Raw genomic sequence first — 23,724 nt, forward strand, 5'->3', positions numbered from 1 at the left:
GAGGGAGGGAGGGAGACTCTCGCCCGCCAGCCTGGCATGAGGCGGTTGCGGCGCCGCGGTGGCCGCTGAAGCGCCACCCTTCTGCATCCCTCCCCATCCCCATCTCTTCCTCCTCCCTCAGACCGCCTCCTCAGCCGCCTCCGGCTTTCCCTGGCAGTGCGGAGGAAGTCTCGTAAGAGAGGGGCTGCCTGCCCGCCCGCCGCCACCCATCTCCTCACGACGCGCCCCTGAGGGAGAAAAGGGAGAGACAGAGATGCGGCAGCTCATGCGCGCGCTCTCGCAGCAGAGGACCCCAAGCCGCTGCTCCCAAGCCAGGTGAGCATGAAACCTGGGAAATTTAAGGGACATCATCAATCCGTGACAGCAGCGGGACACAGCGCTGGCATAAGGGAGTTTCCCGCCAAATAAGGGACGGTTGACAGCTATGGTTTAAAGGGCCATAGATTAATTAGCCAGGGGCCTGGGAGAAGAGGAATGTTTTCGCCTGGTGCCTAAAGATATGTAATGAAGGTGCCAGGTGTACCTCCTTTGAAAGAGCATTGCACAAACGAGAAGCCATTGCAGAAAAGGCTCGCTCTCTTGTTGCCGCCCTCCAGACCTCTAGCGGAGGAGGCACAGAATTACAAGTGGGCTTATGTGTGGTGACTGAATGACTGTGCCTTGCTTAAGAAGGCACCTTACCTGTTGAACTCACAACTGAAGTGAGATTTTACTCCAGAGACTTCCAGGCTCACACTCTTATCTGTTATATTGCCTTAGCTCTCAGCTTTCCACTAATATAACCAGCCCACTAGTAAGTGTGAAAGTATAAAAAATTGCACTGTAATAAGCACTGATTCAGAGCTTTCTTAAAGTAGCAGCAGCTGCAAGCTCAATTAACCTACATGGCATATAGACAATGGGGCTATATGCTGTCTTCCATTCCAGCTCTCCCTTTGCAGCAGGTCTCTGAACTCCCCAAAGCATGTGAATCGAAATTAGGAAGCTAGAGAGCACAGCTCTTAAATATGTATATTGCTAACAGATGTGATGCAGGCAGTTAAGGAGTCTGAAGCCTTGTTACTTGGCTGCAGAATTCTCCTGTGTTTGGTTTGCAAGAGTCTATTGTTTTAATTGCGCTATGTGATAAAGGAAGTTCTAAAGTGAAGGACCAGCAAGTTTGGGGCTGAAGTTTGTGGAGATGGGAGCAATCTTGGTGACCTTTTTCATACTTGCAAAACAGAGGAAGTACAGCAGAGGTAAGAGGCTGGTGCTTTGTTTGCTTTTACACATTTGTAACTGGTGTGAGGAATGTTGTCTGCAAAACCGTTTGTTTTAAGAATTATTTGCTTGTGCCACTTTTCGCTACGTTTAAAACTTCCACAGAATATTGTTCAAGGCTGTGGTCCTGGGAAGGTGTGCTGCTTGGGGCCCCAGCAGTAACTAGACTTGGATGTGGAAATGTAACATTGGAGCAGGGTTTTAAGAATTGGTGATTGTGCTTTAAAAAGAAAAATCGCTGTGTGTGTGTGTGGTTTTTTTTATAAGTGAGAAGCCTTGATGCTTTTGGTAGGTTTTAATTTCAAACAGCGTAGTAGTGGCCCAGAGGTTAAGTACCTTGAGAAAAGGGTTTTTTAAGAGACTCTATAACTGAATTAATTGTTCAGGTCACATGTGAAAAGAAAACAGGAGTAAATGTTCAACTGTCTGGGATGCCATGAATTAAAATAGCAAAATAGCATTAGTGATGGTATTATCATCCTTTGATGATAATTTTATTATAAGAATGAAACATTTGGAAATGTCAGCTTTAGAATGCATTCTGCTGGGGTGCACAATGTTTTCACTTGAAAGTCATCCACGTTGAAATGAAAGCCAACCTAAACAAGGATTATAGCAATGTGAGCTTATATCTGTACTTCCTTTTCCTCCTGTTCTCATGTTCATCTTCATGGTGATCATTCTAGGCTACAGCATAGTAATAAATATATATTTCAAGACTGTTTTAATGTGTGCTGAATTTTCCTGTAGTTTTGAATTGCCTTTGAGAAGTAACTAGGCTACTAGACTCTTTTCTTAATAAAAAATAATAATTTTAAATATATAAGGTAGTCAGTTTTCTTTAATCTTATCATAAGCATTTTGGTAGCTGTTTATGTTTGATTGTATGCAAAGTGAAAGCAGAGAAAGGCATTTAGTGTTTTGCCTGTTGTATTTTCACAAGGATATAGTTTTCAAATTAAAAGTTATACACAAGACTTCATTTGTAATACATGGGTCTGCTGTTCCGCTGTGCTCAGTGGAATTTGCCTTTTGGTAAAGGGGCACAGAATAACACCTTAGATAACTACTGGCCTGTTTTATGAAACTTGCAAGTGGTGTGTTTATAAATTCTGAGGATGCTTGGATTGCTTTAATCAAGCATGCTTTAATTACCTCCAGACTGAACTATTTTAATATACTGTATGCGGGGCTATGTTTCAGGGCAGTCCTGAAGTTCTAGTTGGTCCAAAATGTGGCACTTGACTTGCCAGTGCTCACAGGTCAGAATGCACAACTCTACTGTTGTATCCATATAGTTCTGCCTGGAAATTAAGATCAGTGTCAGAGGCCTTGTTCTCAGTGTGATCTTGGGAGATTGGGCAAGTGAGCATGAGAGAGAAGACCTTTGAAGCGGCCCTGCAACTCTGAAATGCTCTTCCATTTGAAATTCACCAGGCTCCGCCTTTGTGTATCTTTCCTAAAAACTGAAAATGCTTTCATTTCGATGGGCGTTTAATATGCAGCTATCAATGTTACTGGAACAAGTATTGGTATATAACAAGCCTTGTTGCTGCCAGCTTTCTGATTTTTGCATTGTTTGAAATGTGGGTTGTATTTTGTTCCTGCTTTTAGAAACTGGTGTACTTTTCTTGATTATATAACAGCTTTATGATTGTGTACTCTGCTCTGGGCACTTCCAAATAAAACAACAGAATATAAATAAATCTCACATTGATTCTGGCCTCAGAGCATGCATAATTGCACAAAGAATAACAGACAACTACCCTGTAGATCAGGATTAGGGAACTTCAAACCCAGGAGTGGAAAGCAACACTCCAGGCCTCTCTATCTGGTGTTCAAGACTCTCCCCTTGCCCTAAGGCAGGCTTCTCCAAACTCGGCCCTCCAGATGTTTTGGGACTACAACTCCCATCATCCCTAGCTAACAGGAAGAGATGATGGGAATTGTAGTCCCAAAACATCTGGAGGGCCGAGTTTGGGGATGCCACACACCCCACTGAACCTGCTCCAATCCCATCTGTGAGTAGTAGTAGTAGTAGTAGTAATAATAATAATAATAATAATAATAATAATAATAATATTTATACTCAGCCCATCTGGCTGGGCTTCCCCAGCCACTCTGGGCGGCTTCCAACAAAATATTAAAATACTGCAATACATCAAACATTAAAAGCCTCCATAAACAGGGCTGCCTTCAGATGTCTTCTAAAAGTCTGGTAGTTGTTGTTCTCTTTGACATCTGATGGGAGGGCGTTCCACGGGGCGGGTACAACTGCTGAGAAGGCCCTCTGCCTGGTTCCCTGTAACTTGGCTTCTTGCAGTGAGGGAACCGCCAGAAGGCCCTCAGCGCCGGACCTCAGTGTCCGGGTAGAACGATGGGGGTGGAGACGCTCATTCAGATATTGAAGTAGTTTTATCTGTCTGCACAGCACCCTTGAACTGTGACAATTTCTCCTCCTTTTCTGCACAGATTTGCTTGTGGTTGGATGTAGACGCATCAAATGAGAGTTTGTTAAATGCGTTGTAAACTTAGAGAAATAGGGGTGGCGAAAACAGAACCCCACAGTGCTATCTGGTGTCAGTGTTATAAAGCGTGTTCTCCCTAACAGAGAGCACGTGTTGCAGTTGGGGGAACAGGCCACTGTGTCATGACTAGGCAGATTTGGTGGAACCCAAGCTTTAAAAGGGTTAATTGGGTTGCTGGGGATTTTTGATTGTTGCCAATTCGGAGGAGGGGTCAGAGGCTTTAAATACAGGGGCCAGACGATGGGACGTCCTCTTGGCCGTTTTGCACCGGATCACCCCCCCCCCCTTTTATAGGGTGGTTTCTTTTTTCTTGGTTCACTTGACCTTGCTATGCCTGTCATGGGGTCGTCCACCTTTGAGCGGGGGCCTGGTAGGAATTTTGCCATTTGGCTGATTGGCTGGTGCCATTTGGTTTTTGCCTACTGCGTAGCAAATCGTCACAACTTGTAAGGTTGGCGGTTAGGCATTGGTTAAATTGGTGCTTGGAGGGGTAAGTGCCTATTCCTCCAAATGATGCGGAAAGGGAATTCCGTTAAAGGAATCCAGGGGCTTGCCATTCTTTTTGTCCTTGTCCGTGGAGCCGGAGTTGGGCCGTGCAAGCCCCACAAGAACATGAGGGTGAGAAGTGTGGGTCTGATTCCCAGCTTCATTTCTCACCCAATACTTGTTTCCCACGCTGGCTTCTGGTGGTGTCTGGAAGGGGCCAGCTCTGTCCTTGGGGGGCAAGGACAGATAGTCATAACCAATGCCTAAGCAACCACTCACATTTTTTCTATTTGAATAAAGTTGTGGCCAAAATTATGCCCAAAACCTTAAACAAAAATTGAAGTGTGAAGTGTGAATTATTGGGGGGTGGCACTGTGGGACTCAACATGCAATGCATATACAATGCACAAAAAGCGTTTTTTCTTTGCCAGTGTAGCTGAGTCCATGGTTTGTGTGGTTTTGCATGGCCGGAAGGTAGACTCACATCTGTTGCTCTTTGGCCCACCTGCCACTGGCATGTACCCCTCCAGCTTACCCCCAGCCCCAACTCTAGATGGCTTGATGTGGGTCTAACACTGTGATAGACCAGAGTACATCACTGGACACTTAGCAATTAGGAGAGTGTGCTTAACTGGGAATGCTGGCAAATTAAACTGGATCCTGGCCTGTCTCTGCTAACATTATCCGTCACCTGTAGCTCACAACAGACCCCAGGGTTTTCATGCTTGGATAGTTGTGAAAGGCTGTAGATGGTTTGAATTATTGGATAAAATACCATCTCTCCTCTATGCAGAAAAAGGGAGCCTTCTTGCCAATGCAGAGGTCTTGGAAAGAGTGACTTTATTATGAATAGCTGAAATTACATCACTTTCTAAGTCAATCTCACAGGCAGCCAAGTGCCTGCTCACTTTTTTGAAACCTTTATAGAAGCTGCTATTTCTTTGTTTTTAAGGGGTTTTCCTTAAGACTAAGTACGATATAAATTTGTACAAGTAAATAAATAAATAATAAACCGTCATCCCACAAGCATATCCAGATATACTAAGTATTGCAATCAGTGAATTATTTATGGGCTCTTGTTGTCTTGCTATATTTGTCCTTTTGTGTGGCCTGTATTTATAACTTCAAAATAAAATTCCATGGAAACAAAGAGAAGATTCGACCTTGTGATTAAATTTATGCTCCAACATTTATACATGTCACTGGAAAATATAGGTTAAATAAAGAAAACTGACAGTTCTGCAAACCATCCAGTCGCAGATTTAGGCTTGAGTGTTTCCAAAGAAAACACTGTGTTATCTTGAAAAATCCACAATACTGGCATGGATTTAAAGTAAAATGAATGGGAATCTAAATTAAATGGTAAAAACTATGTATCATCCACTGACAGGTTAAGAGTTTCCAAAAGCAAGATGGAAAACAATACTATTTATGAGGGGGAAATGAATTCCCAGACAGATAATTCTCCTTGAGATGAAAGGATAAAAGGTTAAGACTATCTTGTGAGCAAAAGAAAGAGAATTGTAGTATCTAGTAACAGAGAAAGTATGGTTGAGGAAACAACAGCCATTTTGACAGAAAGTATGAGCAGTTATTTTGAGGCTGTGTTGCCTAATACGCAGCACATCTGCCCTTTCAACACACCTCTTCTGCTAATTTGCTGTGAATTTTTAACTGGTGGTAGAACTGTACCTCATCACCTCATTGCAGAATATGCTAAGCTGAATGTTTAATATTCTTGTTCCAGTGCGCAGTGTGGCAGGGGCAGGGAAGGCTGTGACAGTGATATACTTTGCACATCCTTTGCACTCAGATGGTGCTGGCTTTGGTTCCTGGCATTTCTAGTTAAAAGGATCTGGTCGTAGGTGATAGCGAAATACCTCTGTTTACACTAGGGAAAGCCTCTGATACACTAGAGTAGAAGGTTTATATTTTTATTGGTTTTCCACATTATTACAAATCAGACCAAATTACTTTAATTTAATTCAGTTTCTTAAAAATAATCAGGTTTCCCGCTCCTGTTGTAAACATATGTCCATCACTTCTCCTATAGCCATTTCATCTCTCCTTACTTACAGCACCTCTGTTAATTCTCATAAATATAAAATCCATTTTGTGTGTGTAGTCCTTCATAAGCATTGTTCTGAGACCTGGTGTGTCGGGAGAATGAATTGATATCTTCCTTTGTTCAGTTCTCTGTAGTGTTTACAATTCACATTCCATTCCTTCCACTGTTCCCAGATTGCATATGGGCTGCGGCTATACAGTGGTGCCCCGCAAAACGAATGCCTCACAAGACGGAAAACTCGCTAGACGAAAGAGTTTTCCGTTTTGGAGGTGCTTCGCAAAACGAATCTCCTATGGGCTTGCTTCGCAAGACGAAAATGTCTTGCAAGTTCCTGTGGGTTTTTTCCCCTCCCCCCTTTTTCTAAGCCGCTAAGCCGCTTATCAGCTGATCCAATAAGCCGCTAAAAGCTGCTAATAGCGCTAATCCGCTAATCCGTCAATGGGCTTGCTTCGCAAGACGAAAAAACCGCTAGACGAAGAGAATCACAGAACGGATTCTTTTCGTCTTGTGAGGCACCACTGTAAATAGCTCACAGAGACACGTCCAATCTCTGTCATTAAAATTCCACACTGGAGTTCTTTATCGGCACAGTTAAAGACAAAGTCTTTATTCAAATAGAGCATCTTGCCTGATTTATGCAGCAGCCATTCAATCTTCTTACTCAGCATGGGTATAAGATACATTTTCATTCAGGCAAATACTTCCCTTATTTTATATACAGTCATACCTCGGGTTACAGACGCTTCAGGTTGTGTACCACCGAAACCCGGAAGTACCAAAACAGGTTACTTCTGGGTTTTGGCGGTCACGCATGCACAGAAGCACTAAATCGCACTATGCGCAGATGCGCCGAATCACAACCCATGTGTGTGCAGACGCGAGCTGCAGGTTGCGAATGCTGCAGGATGCACATTCGCAACCTGAGCGTCCACTGTATTTTTATTTAAGATTTTCTTGGTTTACAAAAGTATGTAACATTTTCTACAGGTCAGTTTCATTTGTTGAGACATTAGTGTTACATTAGGAAGAAAAGGGGGAAAGAGGGGGAGGGGGAGAAATGGTGAGTGGGGGTGGGATCAGGTGGTGATGTTTCTATTTTACTTAATATATGTGTGGGGTTTAATACTTCCCTTATTTAGCAAAGCTGTGAAAGAATATTCAGCATGTGAAGGAAATGTTTTTTTTTTATTTAATCATGTTTCCTAATATTTCTTCATTAAATGTGGTAGTCGTTCAATAAATTATTTTATTAAATTTGTATATTGCCCGTCATCTATAGATCTCTGGCTGAGCATCCAAATGTGTATAGCACATTCCCCAAACATAAAAACACACCCCATAGCCGCTGAGGTTCAAAACAAAACAGGAGCAATATCTGCCTTTTCTGGGGCTACTTCCATTCATCAATTCCTTCCTTGGCCAAGCAAGGAGATATTTCCCAGTACCACCTCCTTGACGCAGTGCTTGCATAGAGATGATGTTTGTTTGCTGGTTCATTGGTCAGGAAGGAAAATTCTGCCTGTCTTCTGAGTCTCAAATAGTGAATTGCCCCCATCATCTGCCATTCTCTGGGTGGTCCCTTGGTGTCCTTTGACTTCAGACCAGGGGTCTCGACAGCCGCCCGATAAACTGGTCACAGAACGGCTGACTATTTTTCTAGTTTTGTCCGGCCCCCAAAGATGGAAGTGCTGGAGTCAATTCTGAGTGTGCATTAAGCTTGTTATTTTCTATATTTGCCTTTTCAAGCAACTTGTGCCTTTGCCTCAACCCGCTAAGCGTTCCAGCTTCCATCAGGAGGGATTCATTTATCACACAATTGGTCTACTTTAACTCCATTTAATAGGGATAGCAGGCTCCACAGGTTCACATCAGAGGCGTGATTTTTCTCCCCTGGGGAGATGTGCCATTAAAGGGCACGCTGCTTTGATCTGAAACTCTAATATGTGACAATGCTGAAGTTTCCTCTATTCACAGTAAGTTCTAAGTGTTCTGAAGTGTAGTTTGTGGAAATTAAAACTCTAGGTGGTAATGAGGCCTTGCTTTAATTTATAATCTCTGCTGAGCTCCGAAGAAATGAACGTTAATTTTGCAATTCAGTGGCAGTAATCTCATCAGTTATGATGTGGGGGCTAATAGTTCTTTAGATATAATATGCTATATTCCTCAAAGCTTTTGTCTCCGCATCTGCACTATAACTAAATTTGCATTTTAATTAAAGCAATCAAATAAGGGATATTAAACCCGGCGGCAAGGAACATGGCTTTCATATCCATATTCAGCGAAGCTTTTAAAAAAACACAGTAGTTAAGACTTTTTGAATGGCACTGTAGATAAACCTATTTTTCTTTATTATTGTGGAATTTGTGTAAAAGATGTTCTTTTTTAATTAAGACATGTAAAGCTGCAACTTAACATTTATTGTGCTGTTTTAAGCATAATAGGTTTTCCGCCCCTCACAAACCAACCTGGTGTTCAGAAGGACAGGACAGTTGTTGTTTTTTAACAATGCAAATAAACATGAAGGTTTGTTTGCCATAGCAATACATACATAACATCTGGTATAAAAACGTACCTATATACATCAGTTCCAGGGCTTCTGTATTTTAATGTTATTTTAATTGATTTTTCTCCTTGCATCTCATATTGTAAATCTAAAATAACTGTGAATATAGTAATTAATAGAATTCACTAATCTGGCTTTCACAGTTGAGCAGCTGGAGAATACATTATCAGTGTTAATAAATGATCTGCAAGTTAGAGCTGTAGCAGTTTGCTTCGGATGCCATTCTCTACTGGGATGAGCGGGACTCAAAATGTTCTTGGTAAAGCCTTTAGGTGGCAGTCGTCACTAGTCCAACCCAAGAGTTAGACCCATTAGAATTAATGGCCATGGCTAACCTAAGTCCATTCATTACAATGGGTCTAATTTGAGTAGGTGGCTACCACTACTATAACTGGCAGCTATGGCTGCATTAAAGGGACATGGGTGGCGCTGTGGGTTAAACCACAGAGCCTAGGACTTGCCGATCAGAAGGTCGGCGGTTCAAATCCCCGCAACTGGGTGAGATCCCATTGCTCGGTCCCTGCTCCTGCCAACCTAGCAGTTCGAAAGCATGTCAAAGTGCAAGTAGATAAATAGGTACAACTCCAGCGGGAAGAGAAAGGGCGTTTTTGTGCGCTGCTCTGGTTTCGGTGTTCCATTGCGCCAGAAGCGGCTTAGTCATGCTGGCCACATGACCTGGAAAAACTGTCTGCAGACAAATGCTGGCTCCCTCAGCCTGTAAAGCGAGATGAGCACTGCAACCCCAGAGTCGTCTGCGACTGGACTTAACTGTCAGGATTCCATTACAATTTATTTATTTTTTACAGCCAGGTTATTCATCAATAGCAAAGAATTCCACCACCATTATTATTATTATTATTTATTATTATTATTTTGACAGGATGTGATCTCCTATGCAACTCTCTGTCCCCAGCTGTAGATACACCAGATTTCTGCATGCTGGGCATCCATTTTAGCAGTCGCTTCTTCAGTTTCAAACTCTTTATTTATTACTTAGTACATTGTTCTTAATGTACTCTAATGTGCTTTATTGAATTCCCTCAGCATACCTTACATACCTCTGTCAAAGAAGTTACCTTAAATATTTTTGTGGTTTACCAGTTGTGATGCCTATTGGAAGTTTTTAGTACACAAGGACAATGAATGTGGGTTGTTGTGGTTTTTTTGGGGGGGAGGAAATACACAAAAGGAAAGAGATGAAAAATGGGGTAGGGGCCAAACTTGGAAGATGGTGAAAATACCAAAACTTCAAGAGAATCGCTTCCAGTTTCCGAGCAATTATTTTATTCATGGATTATCAATAGAAAAGTTTAGTAGATTATCAATCTAGAAATTGAGTATGTTATTAATTGTTTTTCTAAAATATTTTTCATATTAAAAAGGGTTGGTGTGCCATTTGAATACCAGGAACATTTACACTCATTCCTTGAAGAAATATTTGTCACTGAGTCTGCCTTGAACCCTAACCTGCTTAACCAGAAGAAGCGCTGAGATGAAAAAGGGTTTTTTAAAGGTGACTTAAAAACAGGGACGCGGGTGGCACTGTGGGTTAAACCACAGAGCCTAGGACTTGCCGATCAGAAGGTCCCTGCGATGGGGTGAGCTCCCGTTGCTCGGTTCCAGCTCCTGCCAACCTAGCAATTCAAAAGCATGTCAAAGTGCAAGTAGATAAATAGGTACCACTCCGGCGGGAAGGTAAATGGCGTTTCCGTGCGCTGCTCTGGTTCGCCAGTTGCTTAGTCATGCAACTGCTCCCTCGGCCAATAAAGCGAGATGAGCGCCACAACCCCAGAGTTGGCCACGGCTGGACCTAATGGTCAGGAGTCCCTTTACCTTTACCTTTAAAAACAGTATATTCCCCACTGTATCAGAATCCTTTGAAGATTACCGCAGCACCCAGAGACAGGCTATCAGGTTGTGTATCCACAGCAGTGGCCTGAGGAGAAATGACCACTGGAAGGTGCGCTGAGAGAAGAAACGCCTTAGTGCATCTGCAGCAGCACAACTAGATGCCTTCATCTGCCCCAATTGCAACAGAACATGTCTCTCCAGTGATTGGTCTCTACAGCCAAATCAGGTGCTGTAACTCTCCAGTGGTTTGGCTTTACTCCCAAAGCAGCACTCCTCCATTATCTCCTGAGACAGACGGATGCTAAGAACAAATGCAGCATAAGGAAGGTGCAGTTCAAAGGAGAAACTAGGGGAAAAACACGGTGAAACAAATTAACAAAATTTATCATGTTGTATCTTAAAAACTGCTTTTGAATTATGGTGCTGGAGGAGACTCTTGAGAGTCCCATGGAGTGCAAGAAGATCAAACCTATCCATTCTGAAGGAAATCAGTCCTGAGTGCTCACTGGAAGGACAGATCCTGAAGCTGAGGCTCCAAGACTTGGGCCACCTCATGAGAAGCGAAGACTCCCTGGAAAAGACCCTGATGTTGGGGAAGATGGAGGGCACAAGGAGAAGGGGACGACAGAAGACGAGATGGTTGGACAGTGTTCTCGAAGCTACAAACATGAGTTTGACCAAACTGAGGGAGGCAGTGGAAGACAGGAGGGCCTGGCGTGCCCTAGTCCAAGGGGTCATGAAGAGTCGGACATTACTAAACAACAACAATCTTAAAATTTGTGTTTCAAGTTTTTGTTTTGCTTTTTTTTGCTAACAACATGTAGTCAGATTTCCTCGTGACAAAGATTAATTTTAAAATCTTGCCAGTAACTATTTCCACTTGCAGCTACTGTAGCACCCTGCTTGTGGTTAACGCTTAGCTGGAATGAAATATTCAACGCAGCAACAGAGAAATTAAAAAAATAATTTATTTGTCAGACAAATAAATAAGAGGCACAGTGGTATATGGTTACCAAGCTCTGGCCTGGCCTCCTGCCATTATGGCCAGCACTTATATTCCCTTAATCCAGCCCCCTTTGCTCCTCCTGTGGCTGCCTCTGTTCAATCAGCCTGGTTGGATTTCCTATTGGCTGATTGCTATAATTAATTCTAAGAGATACACCCATATCCTCCTGTCCTTATATGGAACACAAAGAGCTATATATTGTTACATCTATAAATGACAAATAAGTAGTAATATATCTTACATGTGTCTCAACAAGGAATCTTAATTACCAGCTCACCTCTTGTCTTCCTTGCCCTCCAAAACAGATGGTTAATAATTTTAAAATTTTATCTTGAACAGATGTCAGAGACCTTGGGTTCATATTCTCATGCATCATCAATGAAATATCTCCTTTTGGAGGTCTTTAAACAAAGGTCTGACAGCCATCTGTCATGCGGGCTCGTTTTGGCGTCTCTTGTCTGACAAGGGGGGCTAAATACAACTATATGAAATCTAGCATTTCTTAAATCCTTTGCATAATTACATTTAAGACAATATATTTAATACATAACATAGGTAGCCTTTTAAAAGGAATAAGGCCTTTGTAAAGTAAAAAGGAACTCAGTAAAAAAACAGCTTCAAAAGAAGCCTCTCCAGTTTACAACCCCTCCTTCAGCCAGCTGCTTTTCCCATTAGAAAAAAAGACTTGCCAGCTAGATGCTTCCCCATTTGGTCTTGGCCTTTTAACCTTAGAAAGAAGATCTGGGTCATTTACTGGGAGGCACATTGATATTATTTTACTATTTACCAACTATTAATTATGTTTATCTCTGCCTTTTTTATCTTCTGTAACATGTAGGGTCAGTGTCCTGTAATTTCAGCTTTTACGACTTTGAGAATTGTTTTCTGCTATAAATCAAGGGGGGGCCCTTTGTCTGGGAGGAAAAACATTACCAAGGTTGTAAACTGCTGGTCTTCTGCCTGGCTTGAATACTTTTGAAAATCTAAGCCCATTTAATTTAGGAACCTGATCAAGATATAAGCCAATATATGCCTTGATTAAAAATGCAGTCTATATTCAGATGCCACATTCCCCCCTTTCAAGCTCAAGGACCTTGCCACCAAGAGTCCTTGATAGCTTGAACTTCATCATATTCCTGAGTTAAAGCTCTGTATAGGGCCATGATATGAGGTAGAGTTTCATTCGAAATCATCTTGCTAATTGTACTTCTAAAACATGAAATGATACATGGCATCATACATAAAACCATCACTACTACTGTCAAGAAAAACAAGCAAGACAATAGTATCCCTTTTAGGTAACCAATTGGTGAGCCATCCCATATCCCATCCTTCCCATGTTTGTACTGGGACATGTGCTATATTCTCCATCTTTGTGGCCAACACACGGATTGCCTCACCATTATCTGAAATGTTAAAGCAACAGGCATTCCCTGTCAAGTTCAAGACTCCACATAGGGCTCCCTGCTTGGCAAGTACATAATCCATTCCCATTTACAGCTGCAAAATGACGGCTCTACTTTCATCCAGCTGTTATGCAATGTCTCAAACTCTGGGCCGTTACATTGGTTACAAGTTCCACTACTGCTTGCAATCGAATTATTCTCTTTAGATTATAAATAGGATCCCGTGCCCCTTGTATGAGCTCACCAGGATTCCAGGAGGCAGGATCATAATAGGCTATAATGCGCTCTGGTGGCCAATCATCAGTACCGCTCCAACTTTGGGTACTTCCTCCTGCTATATGAGAAATATCAGCGTTTCTTCGTGTACGCTTGGCCAAATTAGTGGGCATAATCCACATTGGTGGTAATACCCCAGGAAACAAGTCCCACTCCATTTGGAGGGGAGTTTCTTGTATGCCCATTCTCCACATATCCACCACAACCATCGGGTCTGAGGTTTTTGGTATGTGGAGTACAGAAGGCGAAATAGCAAAAGAGGTAGAGAGTTCACAGTGCAGTATGTTAGATTGCCTTTTTCTGTCACAGTTATGTTCCATACCACTTTCCATGCATGAATAAAAGGAGGTGCACAGGGCAAGGCATTCCGAGTTCGATAGGTAGTACCGTGTGCCCAGGTATTCTTAATATTATCCCAAGTATAGTGACAATGAGAAGAGCCTATCATGGTAGAATCAGCTGCATCTGATGATTTATGTACACAGAATTCCCCTTGTACAGGTATAACTCGTAATGGTTTAGTTGAGTTCCATCCGGGGAAATTCTGTATTTCTGTTTGGTGTGGCATTTCGCTTACCATACCAATGGCATCTAATGGTATCGGTAATAAGGGCATACCTCCCTCTGAATCATCTGGCCCAAGAGAGCAAACAAGGCAATTGGTCCTATTTGCAACATTGGCTACCATTTCAGCTAAACCTACCCACATATTGTGGTCATAGCGGAATCCATATTTAGCAAATTTGGTCAGATTCAAGGACCCTTCCCCTTCCCAAGGGATCAGGATTAATAATAAAATCATGTTGATGTCTAGCATATGCATTCCTTTCACAAAAGATTACCTTATTGTGATAGCAAATAAATATTAGTCCCAATATAATTCCCCCAGTGACAGAAATGGGGAACCACCAAGACCAAAACATATATCCCAAGGATCCCCAATGTGTAATATCTCTGATAATTGTTCCACAAGGGGGCAGTCAATCAATTGTATAAGAGAATCTTTCCGCTCACAGTCTCTGGTTCAGACGCTCCTCAAGCTTCAGGCGTGCGCAGGTCAGCCAGCTTCCAGGTTGTGGCTGCAGCAGGCCGGTCGTCTAATGTTGCCCGTGACCTAGCCCGTTGCCCGTAGGGCTAGATACAGGGGTTTTTGGAGAGAGTCAGTTTTAAAGGATTAGAGGGGTCACCTTTGCACGTCCAACTGCCTTCGGACTTCTTCAAACGGGAGTGATGAATCCAGGGGGGTCACCTCAGCTACCTTCACCGCTGTTGGAGTAGAGAGCAAGACGGTGTAAGGTCCACGCCACTTAGGTGCAAGTGGATCACGTTTCCACTCTTTCACCCATATGCTATGCCAGCCTGGAGCTGATGAATCGGCACGGCAATGCTGCACGGCGTGCGCTCGAGGGCCCACCTGTTAAGAAAAACAAACAAACAAACAAACACGGGAGAGAGACAAAAACACGGGAGAGAGATTGCACTTGTCCCTGTGTCGCATGGTCTCCTATTTGTTTGAGGTCAGTTGGAATATCCTGAACAAAGGAGGGCGGCCTCCCATACAGGAGCTCAAAAGGTGACAACTTAAGTCTTTTTGTGGGTGTGCACCGAACACGAAACAGTGTTATGGGTAACACGTCTACCCTCCTGAGACTTTAGACATATTAGTGGGCTTCTGGCATGCCCTGCAGATACCTTGCACAAGCATCTGGCAGTAGGTGTTAAGCCTGGCCAGGTGAATTGCATTGTTTGGATCCCAATTAGGATCTTCCAAGGGAAAGTTGTCCTGGAGATGACGGTCAATATTATAAATATTTCCCACTCTGGCCTGCTCACGCAAATATATCTGTGCCTTTTCAATTATGTCTCTCCTTTCCTCAGTGGTGAACAGAGTATTCAGGAGCTGGCGGCAATCTGTCCAAGTAGGACTATGAGTATTTATTATTGAAGTCACCAAGTCCATCATAGCCTGAGGTTTTTCTGCGAAAGATGGGGTGTGTGTTTTCCAATTCATCAGATCCGTAGTTGTGAATGGAATGTACTGAAGGGTCGAAGTTCGAGGTGGCCGTCGTCCGGGTTGCCCATTAACCAGCACAGGCTCCTCAAGTGCATCAAATACTCTTCTAAGAGGGGCTACTACGTGACCTTTCTCTTCGCTTTGCTCTAGGGGCCTCAAATCATAGGGGATGGTATTTGTCCCAAGGCGTTCTTTTAGCAGCTTTATACGCCTGGCTGTATTGCTTGCTGACCGATTAAGGTCTCCCTGTAACTTCTGTAATAATTCTCTAGGACTTGGATGTACAGGGGTTTGGGGTAGGCAATCAGTTATTCCACTAAAAGAGACTGTAGATGGAGTTCTACTGGGACTCACAGGTGGAATAACCACTTCTGCTTGGGCTTTATTATAGGCCTCCAATGCCTCCTGAAGATATTTATCATAATCTATCAAGGAATCAAGTTCTGTGACTCCACCCCCATTATTCGTTCCACTTTCTTGCCTTGGGGTTACAACTGGTGGAGGGTTTGAATTAGGCTCCCTTCGATGTGGAGCATAGGGTGGAGATAGAAGCACCTCTTCCTCTGGTCCCTCAAAAATGGGTTTGAGTTTATTTGGCAAGATTCCTTTCCTAGCTTCGGCTTTTACAGCCAATAATTTGCATCGTTGGACTTTGCATTCCCTTATCCATGGAGGATTTTTATTTAATGTGCTCAGCCAGGAATCTATATATGAAAATTGTTCTGGGCACCCTCCAGTTTCTTTGGCGATGTTAGGCCAAAGTTTGCTTACTAAATTTATATCAAAGGTTCCTTGAGATGGCCATCCAGTATTTTGTTTCGGCCACTCTAGTTCACATAACGTTCTCAGGCGCTCTGGCGTCATTTTGACTCCATATGCCCCTGAGAAGGCTTTCTTAAAATTATTTAACATACATTTAAGAGGTGTATTTCCCCCCTTTGAACCCCCAACTCCCATTGTATGGCCCTGTGAAGTATCCACTCAGTCACTCACACACACACCTTACTGGGAAACGAAGTAGTACTCACTCCACACTTAGGTCAGCTACACATTGTACTTTCTCACACATGCAATGCGCCAGATACTTCAACCATACTCTACCTCCCAATCTTCCCTTTTCCCTACACCAGATCACCATCTGATGTACCCAGCCACCTAGCGTACTCAGTTCCCCTTTACTGAGACGCAGAAGTTTGATCAGGACTTCTCTTCCTCCCAATTAATTGGAGGGCCAAAACCCCTTAGTGCACTTACCCTTAGCTGGTTCCCTGTTTATTTCTCTGGTTCCCCCCGGTCCGTCGCCGTCAGTGGGCAGGGTATCAGACAGACGAGACTGCTGCGTTCCCCTGGAAAAAAATTTTTCCAGTGCGCGCTGGGTAGGCAATCAGTTGTCCTCTCTCTTGTACCCCGTCCAGTAAGGCGAAGGGGCTGCGTTCCAGCAGACCACTTATCCGAGTCGCAGGCACCATAAAATGTAGCACCCTGCTTGTGGTTAACGCTTAGCTGGAATGAAATATTCAACGCAGCAACAGAGAAATTAAAAAAATAATTTATTTGTCAGACAAATAAATAAGAGGCACAGTGGTATATGGTTACCAAGCTCTGGCCTGGCCTCCTGCCATTATGGCCAGCACTTATATTCCCTTAATCCAGCCCCCTTTGCTCCTCCTGTGGCTGCCTCTGTTCAATCAGCCTGGTTGGATTTCCTATTGGCTGATTGCTATAATTAATTCTAAGAGATACACCCATATCCTCCTGTCCTTATATGGAACACAAAGAGCTATATATTGTTACATCTATAAATGACAAATAAGTAGTAATATATCTTACATGTGTCTCAACAAGGAATCTTAATTACCAGCTCACCTCTTGTCTTCCTTGCCCTCCAAAACAGATGGTTAATAATTTTAAAATTTTATCTTGAACAGATGTCAGAGACCTTGGGTTCATATTCTCATGCATCATCAATGAAATATCTCCTTTTGGAGGTCTTTAAACAAAGGTCTGACAGCCATCTGTCATGCGGGCTCGTTTTGGCGTCTCTTGTCTGACAAGGGGGGCTAAATACAACTATATGAAATCTAGCATTTCTTAAATCCTTTGCATAATTACATTTAAGACAATATATTTAATACATAACATAGGTAGCCTTTTAAAAGGAATAAGGCCTTTGTAAAGTAAAAAGGAACTCAGTAAAAAAACAGCTTCAAAAGAAGCCTCTCCAGTTTACAACCCCTCCTTCAGCCAGCTGCTTTTCCCATTAGAAAAAAAGACTTGCCAGCTAGATGCTTCCCCATTTGGTCTTGGCCTTTTAACCTTAGAAAGAAGATCTGGGTCATTTACTGGGAGGCACATTGATATTATTTTACTATTTACCAACTATTAATTATGTTTATCTCTGCCTTTTTTATCTTCTGTAACATGTAGGGTCAGTGTCCTGTAATTTCAGCTTTTACGACTTTGAGAATTGTTTTCTGCTATAAATCAAGGGGGGGCCCTTTGTCTGGGAGGAAAAACATTACCAAGGTTGTAAACTGCTGGTCTTCTGCCTGGCTTGAATACTTTTGAAAATCTAAGCCCATTTAATTTAGGAACCTGATCAAGATATAAGCCAATATATGCCTTGATTAAAAATGCAGTCTATATTCAGATGCCACATTACTTTGTGGAAGAAACTTTGCTTTGCTAGCTTTTTATTCATCTGTTTTACTGATGAGCTGTAGAGGGCAGCAAAGAAGCTAGAAAAAAGCAACACAGCCATCTGTAAAAAGTAGAAATACAAGCTAATAAAAGCACCCTGAAGGTTAAGTTAGAAATGGAACATGCAGAGATGCTTCTGTTCTAGGGCTCCTACCTCTGACCCAGGGGCTTTTAGGATATTAATTCAGTCCTGGGCAATTGAAAGGCCCAGGAAATCTTGCTGGTGTTTGCAAAAGTTGTGCATGAGTTTCGTGATGCCTCTTCTGGATCCAGAGTGGTTTTTTTGTTTTTCCTTTACCTGGCTTGTCGTCACTATTTTACCACTCTGTTGGACAGTGATGGCAGTACTTATCACACTCATGACATAATTGGTGTGCATGCTTTTGACATCCGTGTAAGGCTGCAAGATGCCTCTGCATTCTTGCTAGGAAATAAGTCCTATTGAACATAGTGGGACTTTGCTCACTCGTGATATATGTATGCATGTAAACGGCAGTGCTTTCCTCATTTACTCAGCAGTAAGTAGGGAGGGCCGGGACGCTGGTGACACTGTGGGTTAAACCACAGAGCCTATGACTTGCCGATCAGAAGGTCGGTGGTTCAAATCCCCACGACGGGGTGAGCTCCTGTTGCTCAGTCCCAGCTCCTGCCAACCTAGCAGTTCGAAAGCATGTCAAAGTGCAAGTAGATAAATAGGTACTGCTCCGGTGGGAAGGTAAACGGCGTTTCCGTGTGCTGCTCTGGTTTGCCAGTTGCTTAGTCATGCTGGCCACATGACCCGGAAACTGTACGCCGGCTCCCTCGGCCAATAAAGCGAGATGAGTGCCACAACCCCAGAGTCGGCCACGACTGGACCTAATGGTCAGGGGTCCCTTTACCTTTAAGTAGGGAGGGCCACAGGTAAATAGTACATGTGCTCTGTGTGTGTCTCTCTCTGTGTGTATACACACACATAGACACCACCCAGAATCTCCAGGTTTTACATGAATGTTGCAGTCTAAACTCTTTAATAAATTGTTTGATTTATCCAGAAACAACATTGCATAAGGTATTTTGTTCAGGCCTGGCATGCTTGTATTTGTACTTGTGGGATGCAGCCATCCCATAATTTCCTGACCTTCATGTCCATAGCTGCATCCCTCTCTTCATCTTTGGAACATTGGAAGGGGTGAAATTCGCCTTGCCACCTACCCAGAAATCTGGCTTGTAATCAAACTGATGGGCTTGCAGAACAGCTGCTGACAAGCCCAACTTAGATTTTTCAGAGATTAATTGGTTTTGCAGAAGAGGTCTTTCTAATTGGGTATTAATTGAGAGAAGTGGTGATGGGGTTTGTGGACTGTTTGCACTCATGTCCTGCTTCCAGGCTTCCCGCAGACATCCGGTCGGCCACTGTGAGAAAAGGATGCCATCCTGGATCGGCCACTGGCCTGATCCTGCAAGCTCTTCTTATGTTTCATTTTAGATAGTGCTGTAAGCTACTTTAAGCTACTTCTTTGCACCTGATGTTAAACGCTGCTTTCAGAGAAAAATACTTGTCAAGAAAGAACTATTATGGGCGTACTTCCGTTTGTCCTTTATATGGAAAGTGGGAAATCCTACAGTAACAGTTAGAGGCTGGGGTTGTCTCTGCTTCCCCTCAAGTGATCTTAGCCGCTAACCACTTAAACTTTTCATGCAAACTTTTAATCTCTTAGCTTAGCCTTGCCATAGCTGTCAACTTTCAGATTTGAAAATAAGGGATCAGCAGCCTCACCTGTCCCGGGGACAGTCTACGGGATATCTAACAATCCGGGAAGCAGCGGAAAACGGCGCTGGAATAAGGGAATTTCCCGCAAAAAAAGGGAAGGTTGACAGCTATGAGCCTTGCACCTTGTTTTCATATGTGACCGTTTCTTGTGAAGATATAAGAATGCAAGAGCCACCCTGCTGGATCAGACCATCATCCTGTTGTTTCCCCAGTGACTAACCACATACCGTATTTTTCGCCCTATAGGACGCACTTTCCCCCCTCCAAAAATGAAGGGGAAATGTGTGTGCGTCCTATGGGGCGAATGCAGGCTTTCGCTGAAGCCTGGAGAGTGAGAGGGGTCGGTGTGCACTGACCCCTCTTGCTCTCCAGGCTTCAGGAAGCTCTGCGCAACCCTCGGGAGACCGGCGCAACTTCGCACCGGTCTCCCGAGGGCTGCGCAGAGCTGCCTGCAGTCCCGGGCTTCGCGCAGCTCTGCGCAGCTATAGGGAGCCCGGCGCGAAGTCGCGCTGGTCTCCCCAGGGTTGCGCAGAGCTGCCTGCATTCCGAAGCCTGGGGCTTCGTCCAGCTCTCCACAAGCCTGGGGAGACCGGCGTGACTTCCCGCCGGGCTCCCTAGGCTTGCGGATAGCAGGCTGTTCTCAGGGCTGGGGTTGGGGGAACCTCTGGCTTCCCCCACGCCAGCCCCACGCCTGGGGGGGCGAATAATTTTTTTCCTTTATCCCCCCCCCAAAAAAAACTAGGTGCGTCCTATGGGGCGGTGCGTCCTATAGGGCGAAAAATACGGTACTTACAGTTTGGACCTGAGCACAACGGCACCTTCCCTGCTATGAGTCCAGCAACTTATATTCAGAGGCATACTGTCTCTGGCACTAATGGTACTAACTGCATAGGAATATGTCATGGAAATTGTACTCAGTATTGATCCAGAGCAGATTCAGATGTATAGTTAGCAGAGTAAAAACTTAAACACGTTGCAGGATTCCCAAAAAATAGACCAGAGGCAATTCTATTTCATCCAGCAGAGCTTTACTGCTGCTGAAGGCAAATGAGTAATCATGGTCACAAATCCAATACATTCAGGATTAGCACTGTCCATAAGAAATCCAGTTGCAGCAGACTTAACTTAAACTTAACAAACAAACCTTAACACTATATACAGAACACCACACCAGAGAGATAGAAAGAGAACGTGAAACCCAGGTTCCTTCTGGCCCTACTTTTAAAGTCAGCATGACCTTGACCAGTTTAAGCCAGCTATACAGTGGTACCTCTGGTTAAGTACTTAATTGGTTCCGGAGGTTCGTTCTTAACCTGAAACTGTTCTTAACCCGAAGCACCACTTTAGCTAATGGGGCCTCCTGCTGCCGCCGTGCCACTGGAGCACGATTTCTGTTCTCATCCTGAAGCAAAGTTCTTAACCTGAAGCACTATTTCTGGGTTAGCGGAGTCTGTAACCTGAAGCTTATGTAACTTGAAGCGTATGTAACCTGAGGTACCACTGTACTCAGCTTCTCTGAAGGAATGACCCAAACATCATGAACCTTCTGCTTGTTTCTTTCACACAGAGAAGCTTCCAGAACCCTCTTGAATTAATTAGAATAGGAAAATATTGTGACATGTGATTGATTTATTGCTCAGATAAATCAGATAAATCTTGGCGTCCAGCCCGCTTCGGCTGCGCTCCTGGCCAGGCCCCAGACTTCAAAGGCCACATTCCGATGTTCTGAGCAAAACGCAGAGATCAGCAGCGGTAAGAGAAAGCTCCAAAAAACTCCAGTGCTTGCTTCAGTGTGCTCAAATAAAGTCCACTCAGGATCTTAGCAGCTAAAAGCAGTTTTATTTACAGCAGACTATCCATTGTCGAACAGCATCGTGAAAACACGTCCACTCTCCTCAAAAGCGAAAGTAGAGAGTCAGAACAAAGACTTGAGAGACTCGGAACTGACGTGGAGTCTCCCCCCTCCCAACAGTAGGCAGGGCGTACACTCTGAGCTGTTTAACCCTGTAAGCTCAGGTTCCCTTCACACCCCCTCTCGTCCTGCGCTACTGTGGGGAAAGTATGTACAGAACTTACCCCCAACTCCAAACCACCACAAAACTCCCCATGACGCTGGAAGCTTAAAGGTTTGGTAAAGCCATCGGCCAAGTTATTGTGACTGGCACAATACTTCAGCCGTATCAAACCTGACTGAACACTCTGACACACATTTTGGAAACGTATGTCCAGATGCTTGGTTCTGGCCTTAAATTGCGCAGATTCAGCCAATTTCAAACAAGGTTGATTGTCTTCCCAAACCGTGATGGGCAAGCTACAATCTCCATAGATCTCTTGCACCAAGCATCTATAGAACTCTAGTTCCCGGCACAAATCTGACAGTGCACTGAATTCAGCCTCAGTAGAAGACAGCGCAATGAGACTTTGCTTCCGGGACTTCCACCCAATTAGTGACTTCCCAAACTTTACCACTAACCCAGACACAGACTTGCGGTCCTGCAAATTCGCCCAGTCACTGTCCGCATAGCATGTGAGCTTCGCCTCACCTTCAGCTGGCAGCTTAAGACAGAAGTCTTTGGTATGCTGCAGGTAGCGCAGTACCCGCTTGATACCGTGCCAAGCACTCACACTGGGCTTTGACGCTTCCCTACTTAGCAGGTTGGTAGCAAAGGCAATGTCTGGTCTGCTCCATTGGGATAGATACAACAGACTACCTAGAGCTGACTGAAAGAGCTCAGCATTCTCGAACTCTGCACTTTCTGCTTGCTGGCTCTCTTTCACGAAGTTCGTCTCCATGGGTGTCCGAACTCCTGCACAATCGGACATTCTGAACTTCTCAAGCAACTGCTCAATCTTGCCTTTCTGACTGAGCAAGAAGCTACCATCCTCAGTTCTCGCTATCTGGACGCCTAGGTAGATCTTTACTGCACCCAGGTTCTTGAGCTGAAACTGTTTCCCAAGCTCTTTGGCAAAATTCTGCACCTGTTTGTCTGCCTTCCCAATGTGGATGATGTCATCAACGTAAAACAAAACCAGTTCCTGTGAGTCTCCTGATCCTCTTAGGAACAGGCAACTGTCAGCAAGACTCTTCCTGAAACCTAGCTTCTCCAAAGCTTCATTCAGGCACAAGTTCCAATTCCTGGCCGACTGCTTCAGGCCGTAAATTGACTTGTGAAGTTTCCACACAGTACCTTGCTCAATGCCCTCAAACCCTGGAGGAGGAAGCATGTACAGATCCTCCTGGAGGTCTGAGTTCAAGTAAGCAACGTCCACATCAAAGTGATGCACCAGCAACCCTCTTTGTGCAGCGATGGCCAAGAGCAAACGTAGAGATTCACTCCTACAGGTGGGAGCATAAACTTCCGTATAATGCAACCCCCTGCGCTGCGTGAATCCTCTCGCCACTAATCTGGCCTTATACTGCGGTTCTCCTGTCGCTGTGGGCTTAAGTCGGTAAACCCAGCGGCTACCCACTGCCTTTTTGCCCACCGGCAACTTCGTGAGGGAGAACACACCTAAAGACTCCATTGAGTTCATTTCCTTCTGCATCGCCTCATGCCATTTTCTGGCTTCTTCCTGAGGCAGTTTCTGAACATCCTCAAAACTTTCGGGTTCACATTGTGCCATTCCGACCCACACACTAGTGACGGCAAACCTATCAGGAGGTTTCCCCTTGGTCGTCCGAGTTGATCGACGCAGCACTACTTCAGGAACCCCCTCTGACCCACTAGGGCCAGCCAGAACGTCCTTGGCATCAGAGAGCTCCCCCTCTGACTTACTGCGCCTTCTGGACTTCTCAGCCGAACCTGTGGGGGAAGA

At 44.1% G+C, this 23,724-nt stretch overlaps 1 protein-coding gene and 1 long non-coding RNA gene across 7 annotated transcripts in view; one reads left to right on the plus strand and one right to left on the minus strand.

Moving 5' to 3' along the window:
• LOC309540556 overlaps nucleotides 1-23,724 on the minus strand; it is a 294,876-nt gene that overhangs the window by 213,468 nt on the left and 57,684 nt on the right. The window lies entirely within an intron of this gene.
• Nucleotides 1-23,724, plus strand: part of KCNIP4 (potassium voltage-gated channel interacting protein 4) — a 443,652-nt gene that overhangs the window by 203,786 nt on the left and 216,142 nt on the right. The window contains exon 1 of one of the 6 annotated variants that reach the window (XM_082237484.1): nucleotides 934-1,238. The exons of 4 other annotated variants lie outside the window; for them this stretch is intronic. In XM_082237484.1, coding sequence (XP_082093610.1) covers nucleotides 1,181-1,238 — 58 coding nt within the window. In that variant the 5' untranslated portion in view covers nucleotides 934-1,180. Of the gene's footprint in view, nucleotides 1-933; nucleotides 1,239-1,859; nucleotides 1,881-23,724 lie in introns of those variants that run through there. One more of the 6 variants, XM_082237478.1, reaches the window with a different exon arrangement.

This window comes from Podarcis vaucheri (assembly GCF_965113315.1).
Source record: "Podarcis vaucheri genome assembly, chromosome: 9".
NCBI lineage: Eukaryota > Metazoa > Chordata > Lepidosauria > Squamata > Lacertidae > Podarcis > Podarcis vaucheri.